Here is a 21,806-nt window from a genome sequence, read left to right as displayed (position 1 = left end):
CAGCTGGTATGGGGTGAACACAGGGAGTTTTTATGTCCGCTTCACAAACTGGGGCCTGGAGAGTTTAGAGAACCTAAAATCGTATGTCTTGTAGCAGGTCAGATGCTTCTATTGCTGTGCCAATGTGAAGTTTGTGTTAACATTTAAAATGACTAATGTTTTTCCTGATTGTCACTATAGCAGAAGATTGGCTCTTTGCCGGAACACCAATGTTTACATTCATTTGTCGTATGCCACAGCTGAGATATAACTGGGGCCTAGTAGGTAGAGGTCAGAAATGCTGCTACACATTTACCTTATGACACACTGGGGGCCCTAACCAAGACACAATTACATGGCCTAGGAATGTGCAGAGTGCTAAGGCTGATAAAACCTGGTTCGTGGAGCTCGTTTGACTCTCTCAGTTCTTCACCCTTGTTAAGTGTGTTATAGTCTCAGGGCTCTTTTTATTACTTCTAGCTATACTAACATATATTACTGTACAAATATTTTATTAGAAACAAAGTTAGATCTACACTCTATAGGTTACATTTATAACAGTACATGATATATTTCCATGTTAAAGTAAGTTTTGATAACCACCTGTAGGACAGCTGGGTAATTTTGTAATTTTTATTTAGCAGCTGCATTCTTGTAGTCTACACATATCCTTGCATTTCTTGCTTGTGTTCTGTAGTGTACATATGTCTTTGCATTCAGATCTTGATATTTTGAACTAAACAGGAGTCTGTGGTCTTGGTCCCAGTGCCCTCACCCTGTATGATGAGTTCTTTTGTTTCTCAGGAGATGAGAGAGAAACTGATCCTAGTGTAGCTCCATGACCTTAAAACTTGTCAACCAGTGGTTTGTTCTGGGTGGCATGCTAGAGTTAATGTTACATTGCAGAGAGGAAAAATGTGAAAAGCAGAGAAAGAATGGGAAGGGAAGTCAGGAGCCTTGGCTTGATGTGTGTGAGGAGGTACTGGGTACATTTTGGAGACATTTTAGAAAGAAAATGAGGTGACTAGGTTTACACCTTGTACTTTATTTTTGAATGAAAGAATTATTATTATGTAAAATAAATTTAAAAACCATCGATATACCATCTTAAACACACCCTGGTAATTTCTGGTCCAGTAGTAGGTATTTTCTTCCACATTAGAGACCTCCACCTGGTAAAGCCGGACCCTTGGTTAAACTGCAGAAAAGAACTTTAGGATGAGCCAGAGTGGAGTTAGTGAGCTCATTACGTACTTAGACAGTAAGTCATCTGGGAAAGGGCAGTAGACAACACCAAGACATGGGTGTTGGACAGTTACGCTTGGCTCTACTCTGGGTGTGTATGGTCCTGTGACTTTCTAAGTTACATTCCACAGCAGAGTTGTAACAAAGTTTAAAGAATGAGCAAAACTCAAAATTGGAGCAAAAATGTATGAATTGGTTTACTTATTTTTCTTAAAGACTTTTCTTTAAAGCCATAAGGTAGTTTTACCAGGTTCGACGTAGAGATGAGAAAGGGCTGAGAATGTGGTAAGACTAAAGCTTGCAGTGCTCTGGCCCAGGCAGGCAGAGGTCATTTGTAACGTTAGCGTCTTTGTTTGCCGTGTCTTTAGCACCTCCATTGCCCCTAGAGGCAGTCTGGGCAATACCAGTTGTGGGCTTTTTGTTTGTTTTCTGTTTTTGACTCAGCAAGAAAGGCAAAGTAAATTTCAAGGCAAGGGCTGCTTCTTTTCTCTGTCATATCTTTTTATTTCTTCCTGGTGTTCTATCTTGCCTCAATGGGACTTGGCAGTTGAATTCAAGGAAACATTAGGGATAGTGAAAGGCCCGACAGGCCACTGCTGCTGTAGCCCTCGAGTCTTCTCTGGAGAGATCAACTCTACGGATGTTCTCCATGGAAGCAGGGTTGTGGAGTTAGAGGAGCGTCCTCCTAACCTGGCATTTGTTGTCTCTTCTAAAGGCGGGCGTGTGGATAACTACAGCCTTTCACAATGTAGAGTGGTGAGGAGAGATGGGCAACGCCCAAAGCTACAAGCTCTTTGAAGAAGATTCAAACTGCTGTTTATTACAGCTCCAGACTAGAAATGTCCTAATGTGCATTAGTGGGCAGAATGGACACAAACAGATTGTGTGTTTGTTTTCATTGCTAAAGGTGGAAGAAATATTCAAAATACGAAATGTCATGAGAAAAAAGAACAAAGGCATTCTAGTATCTACCATCCAGATTTAATATATTTTCCTTTTTTAATTTAAGAGTTAGAATCTTCCATCAGTAGTATTTTGTTCTGAGAGTGGAGTTGGGCAGGTTGAGTCATGTGATTATTTGCCTGAAATCCAGAACTTTCTGAACCTGAGCTTTCTGTGCACATCTTCCCCTGACACTGAGCAAGTTACCTGTCATTGCCACCTAATAGAACAAACCTAGACAAGCCGTAGATGAAGGGCATGTTCAGCTCCTGCGTGCTGAAGCGCAAGCTGCCTTTTCTGTCGAAGTGTTTAAACCAAATGTCTTTTTCCATCAGGTTGTTGGGGAGATATCTTAAATGTTTTGATTGTGTTAATGTGGGAAAAAAATGGATGAGGGTGGTCTTGGTGTTCGCAGTGACAGCTGTCACTGTTAGCAGGGACATAGTCCCTGTCACTTCCTCCCCACCAGCTCTCAAGGATGCAGTGTGTTGAGAATACAGTTGGCATGAGTCCAAACTTGAGTCCGCTCTAGTCTGTGTTAGAAGAATCATTCCCAAGTTTCTGTTTTTTTTTCAGAATTAGCCACAATGATTGATTTTTGTGGCTCACCTTGTGACTGCTTGTCATAGGGCCATGGCCAGTGAGGAAACTGGTTCCCAGTGAGGAGTCTGGTGCCCAGTGAGGAGTTTGGTTCCCTTTCTCCACTGCCTGCTCAGTCGTTACCCTGAGTTGCTAAGGGCAGAGCCTCCATTAAGTCCTTTATGTTTTAATTCTTCACTGTAATGGATGCTGCTGACTATCTGCAAGCGAGCGAGCAGGCCTGGAGCGGGTTATACTGTGAGCAGCGGAGCTGCAGTGCAGAACTACTTTTGACTGGCATCAAAGCTTTAGGTGCTAACCAGTCACTGTGCAGGGTTCCCTCCTCACACTCATTACTCTGGTGAGCATGATCAACAGAACTCCCGGAAATTGGCCAAGGTTTTCCTAACAGTTTCCTGAGTCTTTCACAGTCTTACCTGATGCCTTAGGGTTTTACTGCTATGAACAGACACCATGACCAAGGCAAGTCTTATAAGGACATTTAATTGGGGCTGGCTTACAGGTTCATAGGTTCAGTGCCTTATCATCAAGACGGGGACATGGCAGTGTCCAGGGAGGCATGGTGCAGGGAGAGCTGAGAGTTTTACATCTTCATCTGAAGGCTGCTAGCAGAATACTGGGTTCCAGGCAGCCGGGATGAGGGTCTTAAGCCCACTCTCATAGTGACACACCTACTCCAACAAGGCCACACCTCCTAATAGTGCCACTCCCTGGACCAAGCATATGCAAATTATCACACCTGATTTGGCCCCCTACTTTCTGAAGTTGAGGCTGGATTGAGATCCTATTTCACAGAGGAAGGTCTGTCAGACATTATGAATTTATGCAGCTAATGTCGGGTGCAGATTGAACCATGATCTTTTAAACCTGGTTTCTTGTTTCTCTTCTGCATTCCGCTTGATCTCTGGCTCCTTTGGATAACCTTCAGCTTCATGTTAAATGTGAAGATGAACTATTTTCCTATCTTTTAAGATGGATACATACCTCACTTCCTCTCTCCACTTGTCATGGATTATAGAGGAGTAATGGGCAAGACAGCCTTAGGAAATCCCTGTAGCTATGTAGCACTTAAATAGACTTGCATCTGTTTAGTCACTTGTATGAGTTAAGAGTTTTTTGTTTGAATATGTGGTTGCATGTAAGTCTGTGATCCTGACATTCTGTAAAGGCATATGTTTTGGAACTCAAATAGACCTCATGGCCCTGTGTGAGATTTTTATTTATTGTTTTGGCCGTGTGTATGCGTCCAGTGTATCTCTGGAGTCACAGTAGCTGACAGGAGCCTATTTTTGGTTGCTTTGAGGTTGCAGCTGCTCCATGGTGGTTACCTGTCAAGGGCGCTGATTGGAGACACCCAGAGGGCCCAGACTCCACTATTCTGCACAGGTGAGTTTGAAATATAAATACATAAAATAACCAATAATAAAAAAAGAAAGTGTCTGTGCTCATGCAGAACTCTGCAGCTATCTTCATATGTAAAATGAATGGCAAGTGTAACCAACCAGTCTTGGAAGGCAAGGGATGATGGGAAAAATGTATATGAAGTTCTAGTCACAGTGTCTACTCACAGAAGACTTTGAATAAACAGACTCTTTCCTGCTTCATTCGGCTTGTCAACGTTCCTCCTCACAGACTTCCGTCCTTTGTACAGACTATCACAAATGTCATGACACGTTTACTCATAACAGTCTATCCATGAATGAGTCTTTATGTGGAAGAAGACTGTCTCCCTTATGGATAAGTAGTTGTGTCCTGTCAGGTGGCCTTGGGTATAGTATTCTTGTGTTTTTTTTAGACAGGACATACTTAGAAGTCACAATCTGACTAAAACAAAAAACAAAACAAAAACCAGAGCAGCAAGTTGGTCAGCAGGTCTCTAGGGTGGTAAAGAGGTAATTATCTTAAGCAAAAATAGAGATGCATGCTAAACCCTGGGGATGAAGGGGAATTTCAATTATGACCTGGCTTCCAACAGCTGGGGAGCTGCTCTTCTAACCCCATTCTTCAGACGGTGTTTCAGGCCCTTGTTTTTCACCACATTCAAGGTTATTGCCCTGAAAATCAGGGCGTGGACTTCAGCTCTACCCTTGGTAGGTTCAAAACTTTTCACGGTCTAAGCTGGCTTCTTTTGTGCTAGAAGTAGACAGTGAGGTCAAAAGTTGTAGGATTCTTGAGGACCTGGGGTGAACTGGGTCTCTAGCTTCCAATTCATACCTTCTTTCCCAGATTCAAAGTTGATTGTCAAGCTAGTAGAAGGAAAACCCAAATGAGACTGTACGTTCAGTTTGAGGTGCTAAGACTTGAACCCACAGCCATCTGTTCTGCTACTGGGCTGCAACCCCAAACTGGAATGTACTTTTAAATTTATGCACTAGACTCGGAGCTACTCAGGAACATTTGTTGAGTGAATTAATGAAAGTCCTGTAGGAATTTGGAGATTCATGAAGAGTTAGGTGGGCCAGTCTAGTTTACCTAAAAACGAGTGGTGATTTCAGCTCCAGGCACTCCCTCCATCTTCTCAGGAAGGGCTGATGTGGGATCTGCTGGTGTGAGGCAGATGGTGCTGGCTGACCCTCAGTAGGATAGCAGAAACATGCAAAGTTAAAAGCTAGGTGTCTGGAAACAGTCTAAGAGTTGGGCATGTAGAATGTCTTTTAGGGACCCGCAGATGTGTAAGGGAGTGGATACCAAAACTACAATGTAAGCCCAACAAAATTCTGGCCCACTTCGCATGGAGCTCTGAGGAATGTACAGACTATAAGCTGAGCCTCTGTGGGCATTATGTCCCTGCCGTGATAGTCACTGGAGACTCTACGGTGCCCCTAACCATTCTGCAAAATTCAGAGGGAGCCAGAAGCATCTGCTGACCCTCAGCAGCCGAGCCGATTGCGGTCAGAGCTTCACTGTGTCTGTCAACCCTGTGGAATCTGACTGTGGGCATCCAAGGCTGCAAATTGAAGAGACACATGAGTGCAGAAACGCTGTGACCCATTTGGGCATCTAAGACTTCAGGACTCCCCACTGGAGATGACAGGTGTGTCACAGCTAGGCTTCGAAATCATGACCAGATGGCAGGTGATTGTGGTCACTTTCTGAATCTACCTCCTGCTTTCTGTTGAGGCCAGTGTCTCTCTTTTTTTTTTTTTTTTTAACTTTTTCTTTGTTTTATTAGAATCCAATTCTTGCTTTTGTTAACTGCACTTGCTCCTCTCTAGGTCAAATCATCCAGTCCTCCATGTCTCCTGGAATGATGCTGTTGCCTACTGCGCATGGGCGGGGAAGAGGCTGCCCACGGAGGCAGAGTGGGAGTACAGCTGCAGAGGAGGCCTGCAGAACAGGTACTCACACCAGAAGGCCTTCCCTTATCCAGCAATGTGTTGACATTCTCTTCCGCCCTTTCTTCCTTTGCTCCCCCTTCCCTCTTCTCTTTACCTCTCTGGAACTTGCTGTGGTCATGACGTTGATTAATAACATCTGGCTTTTCTTCTTCCTTGTGAGGTGATTTGGTGCACCTAGTGGGTGAATCGTGAACTCTTTACAGTTCCTAAAGCCAGGTATAGGGCCAAATGGACTCCATAGCCCCAGAGTGAGCCCTGGCCGTGCACCCTCCCCTGTGTATCCCTCCTCAGAGCTGCTTGGCAGGTTGCCCTGCTTTTAGCATTTTCTTATTTTAGCTGTCCTCTGAAGCCGTGGCATTCTCTGCTTCTACAGCCACAAGACAGAAAACTCATGTTTGGGTCACATCTTCTAGGAAAAGCTCCTTAAAATAGACAGGGCTTAAAAAAAAGTGTGGTGTACTGAGCCTAATCATGCTACCATATAAGTCCAGAATGATGCCTCGTTCCTCAGATTTCTAGAAGGCTTCTTCCAGTCATATCATTTATTCCAGGCCTTCTCAGTGGTGAGGAGAGACTGAAGTTGTTGTACACTTGACATGAGTTGTTATAAGAAAAATTTTAAAACTCCCAATTACAAGTTATGTTTAGGAGTGAGTGCATTTTTTAAAAAAAACAGCTCACCCAGGACAAATGTGCATTGTTGATCTCTCCCACTGCATCCTTTCTCTTGACTGCAGTCCAGGAGCCTGTGTGCCATGCTGATGCCCATGTCTCTCCTCACAGGCTTTTCCCCTGGGGCAACAAACTGCAGCCCAAAGGACAGCATTATGCCAACATTTGGCAGGGCGAGTTTCCTGTGACCAACACTGGCGAGGATGGCTTCCAAGGAACTGCCCCCGTGAGTAAGCAGGCTTCTAGAGCAGGGCTGTGTCCCTGGGAGCTGAGTGAGGCATTGGTACTGGGGTGAAAGATCCATGTCCGCCATACTTGCCTGTGACACCAACAATCTAGAGGTTGAGGCAGGAGGATCAGAACTTCGTCTTGGCTACACAGTGAGTTCTAGGCTAGCTTGAGTTACAGGAAACCCCCTCTTAAGAACACAATCTTAAAAAACAAAGCAAAACCACAAACCAACTTCCCCCACCCCCACCAAAAAAAAAAAAAAAAAAGCTTCAAGAAAGGCATCGTTTGCTCTCTGGCAGACACTGTTCTCCATACATTACCCACCCTCCAGAATGGCAAATGCTGGAAATCATGAAATGTCTCCTTTAGGGTGCATTTTTTATGACTATATAATGCACACTATAAAAGATCTAGAAACAGACTACCAGGATAGAGGAGAAAGCTAGACTGACCTGGAATTCTACTTGTCAGGTTCATCTCCATCAGCGTTTTGGTCCCTCACCTTCCACTCATTTTTAGGTTAATGGTGATGGTGATGTCACGTAGAGGTTCCAAGCATAGTGCTCTGTCATCATGCATGGATCTTCTCATAAAGAGTGTCCATTTAACTCTTGAAGATGGCTGTTGGTGTCCCTGTGACATTCTGAGGCACAGCGATGTAAACTCTTGCTCCAGATTACCCAGCCGGGAAAGTGACCACAGCTGATACAAATCCCAGCTTGGCTTGTTCCTAAATCCTATGATCTTAACTACCCTTTCTGCCAGCATGTCTATCTCTGGTATATATGCAGCATATATATTTTATACATTGCTTTTAAATAATATTAGATACAATATTTTAAAGATTTTATTTTTAGTTATTTGAATTATTTATCTGTGTAAGGGTATGGGCAGGTGTCCACAGAGGCCAGAAGAGAAAGTCGGGTCCCCTAGAATTTGAGTTGTTATATGTAATCAGTTTTAAGCCGCTCAACTTAGGTGCTGGAAAGTGAACTTGGGTCCTCTGGAAGAGCAGTGCATGTGCTCACCACTAAGCCATCCATCTCCCTGGCCTCTGATGGAAGCTTGGAAATCCCACTGCTTCCCCGTTACCATAAGGAACATTTTATCTGTCACTCATAGAGCATGATCAAATTGCCTTTCACTGGCTGGATAACCTGTCATATAAATACATCCTAATTTGCCTCTGTTGTAAATTTGGGTTATTTTTTACTTTACTATTACTGCAGTGGACATCTTGTATATTCATATTGAGCATCTCTGATTTAAAACAAACAAATAAACAAACAAACAAACAGATTCCCAGCAGCAATCAATGGCTAAAGGTTGAAAGATATCTCTCCATTCTCCTGCTTTACTTCCTCTTCCACCAGGAATCAACCCAGTGCCCTGTCTATGACTGAGCATTTGTTCTCCACTGAGATACACTCCCAACCTAGAAAACTTTCTTGGCTAAGTTGTGTTCAGTAGTGCCCAAGGTATGTCTCCTTTCATTGATGCAGACGAGTTCTTCTCTCTTGGAGCTTTTACCAACAGTGCAGTAATGAAACTATGTTTAAAACTCACCTCAGTTTATTTGTGTTGCTGTAACAAAATGCCTTAGACCTGGTCATTGAAAGACGGGAACGTGTCTCACAGATCTGAAACTGGCAGCCTTAGTAACATTGGCATTTGTGTTGCACTTTGGAGGAACTAGAAGTGCCATATTCTCCTATGGCCAGAGCCAGAATAGTAATAGCATACTCCCTTCAACCTTGAGCCTGTCCATAAAGGAACTCATGCTATCACTCATTTCTTAGTCACTTCCTCTTAGCTGTGTGGAATTGAGGACTAAGTGTCAGCATGAGTTCTGAAGGGATACCATTCTTCAGACCAGAAGAAGACATTTCTATTTCTCTTAACACAACGAGGAAAGACGTTTTGTGATGTAGAAATAGCCCATAACTGCCTGGATTTGTTAGAAAGAGATATTCTCTCTCATTCTCTCTCTCTCTCTCTCTCTCTCTCTCTCTCTCTCTCTCTCTCTCTCTCTCTCCCTCCCTCCCTCCCGCTGCTTCCCTCCTTCCCTCCCTTCCTCTATACCTCCTTATCTCCCTTCCCTCCCTCTTCCTCCTTTGTCTTCTTAAAATTTGCATTTTTTCCTCAAGAAAATCTTGCAGAATGTATTTATACATTTGACACAGATATGCTATTTGGAATATGACCAAATGGTTAGGAAATTTCAGCTTGAAAACTAAATAAATGAGAGTAAAAGACCAAGAAATTCTGGGAAAAGAGAGTGAAGAGGCACCTGATCCAAGAGAAACTGAAACTCTGCTGAGCTGTTGTTGGCACTGCAGTGTTTGGAGCAGAATTTAGTTAAAAACAAGTTGCTTGAGAATACTTAGTCTTCTGTAAGCACATGATGCATTCGTGTTTGTATCCAATTCCATGTATGTGAGTTACATATATGTTAAGCCAACACAAACTGATGGGAGACGATGCATTATTCAGCAAGGCAGAAAAGGCAAATCAAGCCATCTGGTAGCTGGTTCCTCCTAAGTTTCCTTCAGGAGAGCTGCTCCTCTCCCAGAACATAGTTTTATTTGTAAAGCATTTGAAGTCTTGGGAGGCAATGATTTCTACTTTTCTTCATGCTTCAAATGGATAACAACCCAAGCCTTTTAGTAGGAGCAGCCATGGAGCGAGGGGTCCTCTTGGCCAGCAGAAGTGGTGCTGGAACAAAGTGTCAGGGCTGAGCGCTTGCCTAGCAAGCGCAAGGCCCTGAGTTCGTGGTGCCTGATGTGAGTGTGTGTTAAACTCCGGGAAAGGCCTTGGTTGTCTGGGCCAGTTGAACGCTCCGTGTGTAAAGATATCTGCCACTTAGCATCATGATCTACGTTAAGTTAGATCCCTGGGATCTAAGTATGTTAGAAGAAGATTGACTTTCATTAGCTGTCCTCTGACTTGTACAAACAGTGTGGTACATGAGTGGGCACGCACACTCTCTCTTTTTTTCTCTCTTTCAAAAGATGTAATTAAAACGGTGTTAGTTGTTACAGAGCACAGGGCAGAAGCTTCACCTGTAGGTGCAGGTAGCACTAAGATGGATAGACTGTCAAACTCATTTCCGACCTTCTCTGGAGGAGAATACATGAAGGAGCCTGGCAGGAGTGAGACCTTGGTGGGAGGGGTCTCCCTCAAAGCATGTGGTGCCACCTACAGCAGCTGCAGTGAGCCCTGAATTGGGATCACTGCTCAGATGGGGTAGACCTTAGTTGTTATAGTAACAGCATTCACATTAGAGCTGTGAAGGCCAAAGTACAGAAGTGTCCACGTGCTCAGCTGTTGAACAGGATCGCTTTGTCCTTAGAGATGGGCAGGCTCCATTCCAGAGGCGCAGGTGACAGCTACCATTGTCTCTGTTGTTTGAAGACGTCTATGGTAGCTATAATGAACCAGATCAATAATGTAAGCCCTAGTCAATTTTAGTAAGAGGCTACAATAAAACTGCTTTGGACACTTACAGATATTTCCTCTGATTACCACCATAGTATTGTATGTATATTTAGTTAAGGGAGCTGAAAGAAGAAGGAGGAGGAGGAAGAGGGGGGAGGGGGAAGAGAGGAGGGAGAGAAGGAGGAGGAGGAGAAGAAATAATGAGTCATTTCTGGGTACCTTTGTAAACAACATAAAGTTCAGAGGGCCTGGTACACACACACACATACACACATACACATACACACACGAGACAGAGACAGAGACAGAGCAATATGAGATAAGCACTCTCTGCAGATGTTTATTTTATTACCTTTATTGTGGTTCTGGGGATTGAATCTAGGACCACCCTAGCACTAAGCTACACAAACCCCTTCCATTGTTTGGTGTTAGTATTTGGCAGAGAGGTCAGCAGGTGTCTGTAGAACTTATCTAAAGACATTGTCCCCCCAGTTGCCTAGATAAAATTGTTACAGTTACCAGCAGCTCTAAGGAACCTATTCTGATTAGACTTGAACAACCATGAGGGAGGCTTCTGATGGGTCACAACTATGTTAGTTGTCTTTAAGTGGAGTTGATGCATATACAAAAATGACCTTGGATTGACCCAAACTGTCCTTTATATTGTCTTAGCTAGGGTTTCCATTGCTGTGATGAGACACTGACCAAGGCAGCTCTGATAAAGGACAAGATTTAATTGTAGCCGGCCTACAGTTTCATTACAGTTTCTTACAGTGCACTATTGTCATGGTGGGAAGTGTGGCAACATCCAGGCACACATGGTACTGCAGAGCGAAGAATTCTACATCTTGATCCAAAGGCTGCCAGGACTTCCACACTGAGTGAAGCCTGTCTATAGGAGACCTCAGTGTCCATCTACACAGTGATACACTTCCTCCAACATCCTCACACCTCCTCAAATAAGGCCATACTTCTTAATAATGCCATTACCTATGGCCAAGCATTTAAACACATGAATCTATGGAGGCCAAACCTACACCAACCACCACAATTGTCATCGTGCTCTCGAGGACAGGAATTTAACTTAGTGCTTTGTTCTCATTTTTAAGACAGGGTCAGGCTAGCCTCAGACACCTTGAGCCACTGAGCATTGAGCATTTTGAGCCTAAGGAGCTGAGTGGAGATTTTGCTATTCCATTGTTACACCATCTCTAATTCATTTTTGGTTTTAATGCTTAGTAGCTCATGTGCCTGAAAATCAGCATTTCAAGAAGGTTTTGTCTTTTCCACTTGTTTTTTCATCTGAGGTTCCTGGGAGGAAGCTTTGGTTAGTTAGTGTGATTCATACGACCTTGACCGGTGAAAATTTCATTTCCCATACTGACGTACTCACATATAATGAGCTAGTAATTAAGAGGACACAAACATCCAGATTTATTTCAGATATTCTCTTATTTAAAGGGGGAGGGCAAACCTTTGATCAGGCCCTGTTACTTCCCTGTTGAGGAACAACAGCACCTACGAAGGTTAGCATGGATTCTTGAGAGCACCTCTGGCTTCTAGAAGCCTGGAGATGGATTCCTTCCTCTAGAATGTATTTCAGTTTCGTATTCCCCCCGCCTCATAGTGTCTTCCACTTCTCCCCACAGCCTACCCATCTCTTCTCTCTCATCCCTTCCAGCTTAGCCCAGGGCTCTCTCTGGGCCCCCATGCTTTATAGCTTATGCTGTGGCCTCCCCTCTTTCTTGTCTCTTGCATTTGGATCGCAGAGCTCTGTTCCAGGGCATGCTTACTTAGATCGTCCCCCTGGAGTTTGTCCCTTGGAATTTGTGTGGCCTTTTCTCTCCTCATACTTTCTTTGTCCCATTCTGTTTTGTAGAGCTGTATTAAGAGAGAACAAGAGTGAGTGTGAGTGTCTGATGTGGCCCCAGCTGGCCTCAGACTCACCATGTACCAGGAGAATCTTGATTCTTCTGCCTCCGCTTCCCAAATGGCGGGGTCGCCTGCATGCCCGTCATGCCCAGCTCTTTAGAGCTGAGTTGTAGTTTGAGGCAGTCTCCTTCTTCTTCCTTCATTAAACTCTTTAAGAGCTCATTTGCCTCCGAGACCCTCCCTGCCTGTACTGGCCGCACATGGCATTTCTGAATGAGCCAAGGCTGTTTCCATAGTGAATGCTCATTACGGAAGCAGCATGGTGGGGGTTTTGACTTTCCAGCTCATCTCCATGAACTGCTTGCAGTGTGCCTTCCTAACTTGGATTAAAATGCACTGAATTGCCCAACCAGCAGATGCTTCCGTATTCATGGGTAGATGTAACCATCTGAAGCCACTTAGACATGAATGTTAGTGTATTCATTCTTACAGTCTTACTTCTTCATTATGGAAAAGTATGAATTATGAAAAGAGAAAAAAATCTCCGAAGATAACAGCCTTTATTATCACAAACATTTTTTTAAGTGTCTATTGAAAAGAAGGCTAAAAGGATTTTTCCCCAAGGATTTTGGTTTTGTTTTTGCATTTGCGACTTTGTCTTTTTATGATATCCCCCTCTTCCCTGCCTATTGTTGGGACCAAACCTTGGACTCACCTCACAAACTCCTCCACTAAACCCTCAATCCTGGTTTGGAAAATTTTTAAATCATGAAACTGGCCAGCGACCTGAATTCACTGTTGTTCAGTCTGGTTTCTCCTCTTGCTTCTGTCTTACAGAAACTGCACCTTGCTCCATACTGTGGGTGTTACCCAGTACTGTCTGACCTGCCTTTGAATTGTGCATTATTTTTTGATGGATGTATAATTTACTGCAGATTACTGCATTCCAGAGCCCTGCTGTTTGAAACAAATGGGTTAATGAGCTACCATTTTCCTTCTTTAATGACAGGGACGGAAGATCAAAGAGAAAGTGGTTAACTAGATGGAGCTTGTGGAGAGGGCAGAGTTAATGTGGAATCTCTGGTGCTGAAAGACACTATTTGGCTGGAAAAGCTGCTTTTTAGTGACAAGACTTTAATTGACACTAATAGGACATTTCTGTTAATGATTTTGAAGACCTGAATACTGTTTGTATACCCCCACATACTCATACACACATGCACCCTCTCTCCGATACTAGTAAAGCCTTGATACTTGATAGTTAGTATCTTATTTCTATTAAAAATAGCATCACCAGTTCCATGCCATTTAATAAACTTCTCTTAGGTTTATAAACTCCCTTTGAATGCTCAAAAAAAAAAACAAAACAAAACAAACAAAAAAAAAACAAAAAAACAAAAACAAAATGCAGAGGGGACCGAAATTTTTATATTTAGTTTCCCAGACTGGTTTTTGGTAGGTGGGCAGAAAAATTGGTATTCAGATTCTGAAATAAATAGGTCTTGGTTCATTCATGTACCAGAGAGATTTTTATAGCAAGGTGAAAAATTGATCAGTATTGTTCCCTTTATTTTTAGGTTGATGCCTTTCCTCCCAATGGCTATGGCTTATACAACATAGTGGGGAACGCATGGGAGTGGACCTCAGACTGGTGGACCGTTCACCATTCTGCTGAGGAAACGCTCAACCCAGTGAGTATCTTGTACAAAAGGCTTGTATCTTGATGGGGTTGATGCTCATCCTCTAAGCAGACAACAGCAAGGATTTTGTGCATTTGTCTTGACATTAACCTTCCATTTCCCTGAAAGAATACCGTGTGCATGTCTCTTGTTTCAGCTTTAGAGCCCTTTATAAAAATGTCTTATTTTATGTGCCACTGGGTTGTGGTAATGGTAACTATTTTGGGGTGTTTACCTCTTCATCTCATAGATTTGAACAAAGTGTGGTATATAAATTGACTGCAAAAATTCATTAATGTTTTAATATTAACAGTTAAGATACACAAGATGGTCTTTTTCATGAAACTCCTGCCTGCGTTGTGATAGGTTCATATTTTGATTCAGCAGTGTTATTTGGAGAAAATGAGAATGGGTAGGTACCTGTTGAGTGGGAACTCGAGCCACTTCGTGGTTGTTTCAGGAGCCTGTCATATGACAGGAGAATGGACCCATTTCTCAGAAAAGAAGACTGCCTTGTCCCTCTAAGTTTTATTTACTCTGTCTCTTTTTATATTTGTTTATTTATTTACATCCCAAATGCTGCCCCATCTTAGTCCTCCCTCACAGAGACCCTTCCCTTTCCTCCCTCCCCTTCACCCTTGAGAGGGTAGGCCTCCCTCTGGGTACCCCCCACCTTGGTTTGTCAAGTCTCTGTCAGAGTAGGTGCATCCTCTCCCACTAAAACCAGACAAGGCAGCCCTGTGGGGAACACATACCACAGTGAGGCTACAGCTTCAGAGAAAGCCTCTGCTCCAGGTGTTGGGGTCCCACATGGAGACTGAACTACATATGTGCTCAGGGCCTTGTTCCAGCCAGTATGTGTTCTTTGGTTGGTGGCTCACTGTCTGAGAGCTCCCAGAAGTCCAGGTTAGTTGACTTTGTTGGTCCTCCTGTAGGGTTCCCATCCCCTTCATTGACAAGTTCCTTGCCTCTAAATCCATGCTCTCCAGTACCGTCATAAAAATTTTGGACAAGCATGTGTTTGCACAGTGACTCCTTTACAAAGAACATCTTTGAATACTTGTCTCTAAGCACGCTGGGGATGGGTATTCATCAAGCTGACCGAAGAACACTATTGAAACCAGCCCTACTGGTAATGCTGTATGCTAACCTTTTACAGTGCACAGAAGACAATGATGAAGAACATTAATTCTTTTGTTGCTTCTCATGCAAAGGTTAGCCAGTTTAGAGTTATTGAAAAACCTGTTGGACTCCATGCCTCAGGCCATTTTCATACTGTTCAGATAAGTTTCTGTTTGATATGCTTAATTTGTTTTCACAGAAAAATATGTGGGCTATTGATGAATAATCCAAAGATGTATATCTACCTTTTGGGGAGTGCAGATGAAAAAGATGAATTCTTTAGAAACTCTACCCGCCCTTTCTTTACCCTTCTGGCAGGACTGGTGGATGTAGTGGTCAAGTAACCTGTGTCCAAGGGAGAATACGATTGTGCAGACTTGGGGGGTCTGTGCTTGGAGCAACGCCTTCTCCCCACTGGCAAGACGTGACTTGGCATTTGCTGTCAGAGGCAGAAATAGATTTTCCCTGTCAGATTAAAGCATCTGCATGCTTGGAAGGGACTGCACAAGGCTCTAGAATCTTGGCAAGTTGTGACTGTCTCTATCTGAGCATCTGGTGTGGAGCTCAGGGCTCATTAGCTTTCACTCATGTAATGGCCTGACTTTCTCCTAAGGATTTGTAAAAGAATTCACATTTTTCCTTTCAGCTGTTACAGGCTATTTCCTGATGTCACTCTTGTTCTGTGAAATTGTCCCATTTATTCTAGTCTTTGTCACGTGACTGGCCTCATTTGTTTTCTGATTTGATGGGGTTGTAGTTCATCCAGTTTGAGCACTAAACCCCCAATCATTGATGCCATCATGGGGATCTTTATATCTCTCTTTATGCAGCAGACATGCTGTCATCAGTATCTGTCATCAGTCTCCCAGATGAACTCCTTGCCTTCGCTCTATCTGCTGCCTTGCATCTCCAATGGTCTTCATGCAGACTAAATCTAATACTGCTACTTTTCCACTCAGTTTCATGCATGCTTCTCTTTCTCTTTCTTTCTCTCTCTTCCTCTCTCTTCCTTTCTCCCTCTCTCCTCTCTTTTTCCCTCTCTCTCCATCCTTCTCCCTCCCCCTCACCCTTTCTCTCTTTTTGAGATGTAGTCTTACTGCATTGCACAATCTGGCTTAGAGCTCACGATATAACCCAGGCTGACCCAGTATACCTGGTTCTGAATGGCTTCTTACTGTCTGCAAGATAAAGAAATAAATATGACTTTGCAAGCCAAAAATGGTTTAGCCTTTGCTGATCTCTTCTTCAGACACAATTTTCAGTTCCTTTTAAAATTTTTAACTGTGAAATTTTATATAAGTCCAGAGAAATACGGAAAGAAATACAATAATTGGAACCTGGGTAGTTGCTTTTCTCTCTTTTAAACCTGAGAAAGAGGATAAAAGAACAAAGGCTGTTTTCATCAGCACTTGGTGTTAGTATTTGATACTTCAGCTGCTCTGGTTAGTGTTTAGTGCTATTTTTCTGTATTTTTTAGTCATTCAACATATTTTTTACTCTTATTTATGTGTACGAGTACTTTGCCTGCGTGTATGCGTATGCACCAAGTATGTGTGTGTTGTGCACACGGAGGTAGGAAGATACCTTGCAAGTGGAGTTGCAGACTGTTGAAAGTCACTGTGTGAGGGCTGGGACTCGAGCCCCTGCCCTCTGAAGAGGGAAGAGTGTAACCATGACCTGACTCTCAGCCCCACACTTGGCAGTGTCCACCTCCTAAGAACCATCTGCCTTTCTTTTGTGCTTGTTGTTTGGTCACAGCTTGCTGTCATATGAACATAGTTATTTCTGACTGACTACCAGACATCTCTTGTGGAAAATGGAGGTGGTTTTTTGAATTCTAGCTGGTGCAGTCTTTCTCTAGACTTTCCCTAGACCTTTGTCTTTGTGTCACATTAGCCTAACAAGTTAGGAACTGAAGCTGAGCTTTAGTCCCTCTCAAGCCCACTGTCAGTTCACCTTGGCTCTTCAAGGTACCAACTGAGAGACAAGGGCTTTGCTGTGGAGGGCTCTGAACTCTAAATTTTCTTTTCTTAGGCCGGAGTGTTGGTAGTTTCTTAGGTTGGTAATTGCTCAGCGTCCGCTGCCGTTTGGATCGGCAGATCCCTTGGGAAGTCTTCTTTCTGGGATTTGGCGCTGCAATTCTTGCAGCTGTAGAGGCTCACCTGGCTTGACCAATTCCTATTTTTCTGTGAGGGCCTAACTTGTTTGCCTTTCTTCCCTAATGGCTTGTGTATCATTAGTGCTTGGCACAGAGCCTGGAGCATAACCATTAATCCCACAGTAATGTCCGTGCCAGAGCAGGCAGACCTGGGAGACTCCAGTCGCTGTCCAAATTCCAGGTGGTCAGAAGCAAAGTTAGAAATAGACATCTTCATGGAGAGTAGACATTTTAACCCAGAACCTGACCGTGTCAGTGCCCGTGCTCGTGCTGGCTTCAGGACTAGCTCATAGCAGATAGCCTTTAAAACTGCTCTGGAGGCTCGGGAAACGTCAGCTTTTGCTATGCCCAGGTTATTCAGGAAATATCTTTCTTATTCAGTAGCTTCTAGGTAGGAAAAGTTAATCATTAGTTTTTGTTTTATTGAGCTGTCATGTATAGCAGCAGTCTGTAGAAACAGCCTGGCATACTTTATACACAGAGTTCTAAGAGAAAATGACATATTTGGCCAAGCGCCATGAGGATCAGTTCAGTTCACTGTTTTTTTTTTTTTTTTTTTTTTTTTGCATCTGTCCATCTGTCAGTCCTCTGCAGGTACTGGCAGAGCACTCTTATAGACAACCCAAAGTGTGGCCATTTGCTGTGATATATCTTAACCACATTAAAATATCCAAGTTAAAAAACTTAATTATATATTTTTTCTCGTTTGCTTACATCTGTGACAATATATAGTGTGTTCAAAAAAAAATGTAGAGCTAAAACTAGGTAAGGGATTGTTTAACATTCAGATTTCCTCTGCTTGCTGAGTCACTATGGCTACTAGGTACCATGCTGACAGGCCTCTGATGGGATCGTGTGATTTATGCTGTGTTTCTGATTCTAGGAGGAACATACTTATATTGAAACAGGCTCTCTTAGCTTTGGTTGGTGCAGTCCTTAGTCATCTGTACATACAGACCTGGCTCATGCTTCCGTGCTTGGGACAGTCCAGACACATTCTTCCCTTCCTGTCTGCCAAGGCTTAGGTAGACATCGCTTTGGTTTCTTTGAGCATGGGTTTTGACTATATACCCCTGACAGTCAGGAAGTGTGTGCCTTTTCTCTGGTCTGTTTTGATGGGGGAGGGAATTGATCAGGGAGGCTGTAAGCTCCTCTTTTCTAAGGGTTTCTCTCTGAACCCTTATCTATCTGTGCACGGCACACTAAGTAAATTGGAGCACACACCAGTCTTCTGGTCTGAGAGCAGCATGGATAGTATCTTTGCTGATTTGTTGAGTCTTCCCAGATAATTCTTCACTATTGCTTGGTGGTTCTTAGGGCTCAGACTGGCTTTACTCTGTAAGTCCTAAATGCTATGCTTGATCGTCTCTCCTCCATCAACCCTTCTGTGGCCTCCTACCACTCACTGCACATAGACCAAAACCACATGCGCTGAGTGTCTGTCTGTCCCTCTGCATGGTGCCTTCATAGGCATGTTCATTCATCAAGCACATACTTAGCGCCTGTCTATACTAGAAACAGGAAGTTGCTTTGGGATGTGTACCTGCTAGAAAACCATTGTTCATGTGTCTTCCGTGAGTATAGTCTGGGATATGAGAGTTCAAAGTGGAAAAAGTGTGGAGTTCTTAGTAGTTAGCAAATGCCTAATGAGGGCCAAGGGCAAAGCAAGGTGACAGTACTGTTATTGGCTTCTCAAGACTTTTAAAAAGTAATTTTCTGAGTGTGGAAGGACACATGGGAGGGTTTGGAGGGATGAAAAGGAAGAGAGAAATATTGTAATTAAATTATCTCAAAAATGAAATAAAAGTATGATTTTTAACTTTGTTCTGGTAGAAGCTGGAACTCTTTCTGGAGGAAGTGCTTGTGGGTATCCACTGCTGTTGTGTTTCTGCTGGGTGGAGCTTTTCTCACAGCACAGAGAACTGTGAGACACAGAGGTCAGTGCGGATGTCCACAGTTCCAGCATCTGGCCCCTTTGCTACATTTGCAAACGTGTTACGGGGCGTGTGGATTCACAAGTGAAAGGCTGACTGCCAGTTCTAGTGCTACCGTGTCCTCCCTGCCTGCCTTGTTAGGGAATTCGTCATGCAGGACTCACTGGTAACCCTGAAAGCTGAGGAAACTCCCGGCCAGCAGGAGCTCTCCACCTCGGGTAGGAAGCTGCCTTATGAAGCCTCTGACAGAAGGTGCTCTGTCCAGCCAAAGCCTTTCTGAGAGTATTAACTCTCTGGTTCTTGTTCTGCTCTCTCCTCACCTGAAAGCTTTTCAAGTTCCTGAAGGCCCCCATGGTCTTCCCTTTTCTGGGTCAGTATCCCCCTTTCTTTGATTCTATCTGGTGTAACTTACAATTCAGGGAAACTCAGTTACCTTCTCTTGAACCGCGTCAGAGGGGAGAAAGTCCAGAGCACATAGAGAAGCACACTGAGTTGCCTGGAACTCGGAGTATTTAAATTTTGGACCTGGGGAAATTTACATATACATTTTGCACTATCTCAAGGGTGGAATCCAAGTGTGCATATGAAATGTTTCCATACCATACATAGCTTACACAGTAGCCTGAAGGTGATTTAAAATAATATTTTAAACAAATTTGTATATGAAACAGCTCATGCAATGGAACCATCAGGCTTTCGGTATACGATAAGTGGAGAGGACATTGAACAGAGAGAGCGGAAGTGAGAGCTTTGGAGCATGAGAGTCAGCCCATGTTGCCACAGTTCTCACTGGGTAATGGAGCTTTCCCTGCTGAGGGGTTGACACAGGGATACAGGGGATAGGCCTTGCTGTCAAAAGGTTCTTTGGAGGAAAGCATTGAATGCTAAGCAAATCAAGGTCCACAGTGACCAGATTTCCGTGTATATGTTGGAGCCTGGATGAACTGTTTGTTCTTGGCTATGGGAGCTATGATGACATCTCTAGAAGAGGCCTTTTAGATGATGGCAGCACATCACTCTGCCAGATTAGTGGGATCCAAAGATAAGAATGGTGGGGCAGGGCCTTTTAAAGAATTTAAGAGAAGCACAGGTCCCCCTACTACACCACACATACTGTTTACAGTTTCTTTGGTGCCTGGAGCCCTCATCTTCCGTTTACCCTCACCCCTGAACACAGTACCTTAACTGTCCCTGGCGTGTGAGCGCACTTGTTTCCTTTCTCTCCTCACTTGCCTCTGTATCCCTACCCCCTTATAGGAGACCTAGAAATGAACATAGATTTCTTTTAGTTAACTAGTTAGGGGCTTTAGAGGGTGACTTACAAATGATGTTCCTTACTTTCATCTACTTAGTAAAAGGGCTTTCATGAGCCTTGTCTTTCATAGTGTATGACAGTTGATAGGACTAGCAATGCTGAGTGAAAAGAGCGAGTCCGCCAGTGGGTGCTTGTTGTACTCAGTAATGTGCACATTCTGTTGTACACAGTAACGACTGTGGTTAAATAATGGAATAGAGAGGTCAGAAGCTGTGACTCCATTTGTAGTGTTTAAAATGCTATGTGGCCAGAGTCATTTCACCCTTGTTGGGCTTACTAGTCCTTCATTTGTTGTCCTGGTTGGTTTTGTCAGCTTGACAAAAAGCTAGAATTTCTTGGAAAGAGAAACTCCAATTGAGAAAATGTCTCCATCAGATTGGCCTATAGGGGGGTTGGTGATTTAGCTCAGTGGTAGAGCACTTGCTAGGCAAGCGCAAGGTCCTGGGTTCGGTCCCCAGCTCTGAAAAAAGAAAAAAGGGGAAAAAAAAAAAGGACTTGCACCAGATTGGCCTGTAGGCCAATCAATGGGATGGATATCTTTTTAATTGGTGATTAATATGGTAGGGCCCAGCTCAGTAGGGCTGGTACCGTCCTGAGCACGGGATCCTGGGTGTGTAAGAAAGCTGGCTGAGTGAGCCATGGGGACAAGCCAGTGAGCAGCGCTCCTCTGCTTCAGTTCTTCCTGAGTTTGTGCCCTGACTTCCTTCCGTGGTCTATGAGAGTTCTAAGTGAAACCAGCCCTTTGTTCCTCAGGTTGTTCTTGGTCAGTGTTTTATCACAGCAGTGGGAACCCTGACTAAGATGCCTGTAAATTGCCTTAAGGATGTAGCAAGTCTCAGGGAACAGGCAAGGTAGGCCACTGTTGCTGTTGACTGGGAGAGTGGACAGCCATGAAGATGGTACAGCTGACGGTCTAGCAGTTGGGAAGATAGCTTGTACATGATTTAAATGGAGGTCAGCATACAGGTATCACTGGGTGATAGAGTAGTTTTGGTCAAGAGGATGAAATCCTTGATTCTGCTTCCTGCTCTGTGAAAGAAAACGAACAAAAATGTTAGCATCGTATTCTCGTATTAAAAAGAAAGACTAGCGCACTGAGCTCCGAGCCTGCAGCAGTCAGCCTTCAGCAAATGCACTCAGCAAATGACAGCTAATTAGTATTTCTGAGTGAGAACGTTTTCTTCTTGCTAGTTCTTCTCCTCAGAAACACCTTTTGTTTAATAGGCCAGATCATGTTATTGACTGTGTTTGTTGAGCACTTGGTCTGAGCTAGTGGTAAAC

General features: G+C 43.6%; 1 protein-coding gene across 1 annotated transcript in view; it reads left to right on the top strand.

Moving 5' to 3' along the window:
- Positions 1-21,806, top strand: part of Sumf1 (sulfatase modifying factor 1) — an 87,274-nt gene that overhangs the window by 30,909 nt on the left and 34,559 nt on the right. Inside the window, 4 exon segments of the mRNA NM_001108639.1 lie at positions 4,070-4,152; positions 5,982-6,104; positions 6,888-7,002; positions 13,895-14,008. Of these exon segments, the coding sequence (NP_001102109.1) occupies positions 4,070-4,152; positions 5,982-6,104; positions 6,888-7,002; positions 13,895-14,008 (435 nt within the window).

This window comes from Rattus norvegicus, chromosome 4 (assembly GCF_021556685.1).
Source record: "Rattus norvegicus strain SHRSP/BbbUtx chromosome 4, alternate assembly SHRSP_T2T, whole genome shotgun sequence".
Taxonomy (NCBI): domain Eukaryota; kingdom Metazoa; phylum Chordata; class Mammalia; order Rodentia; family Muridae; genus Rattus; species Rattus norvegicus.
Note: the sequence above shows the minus strand (reverse complement) of the source record. Positions and strands in the feature narration are given on the sequence as shown.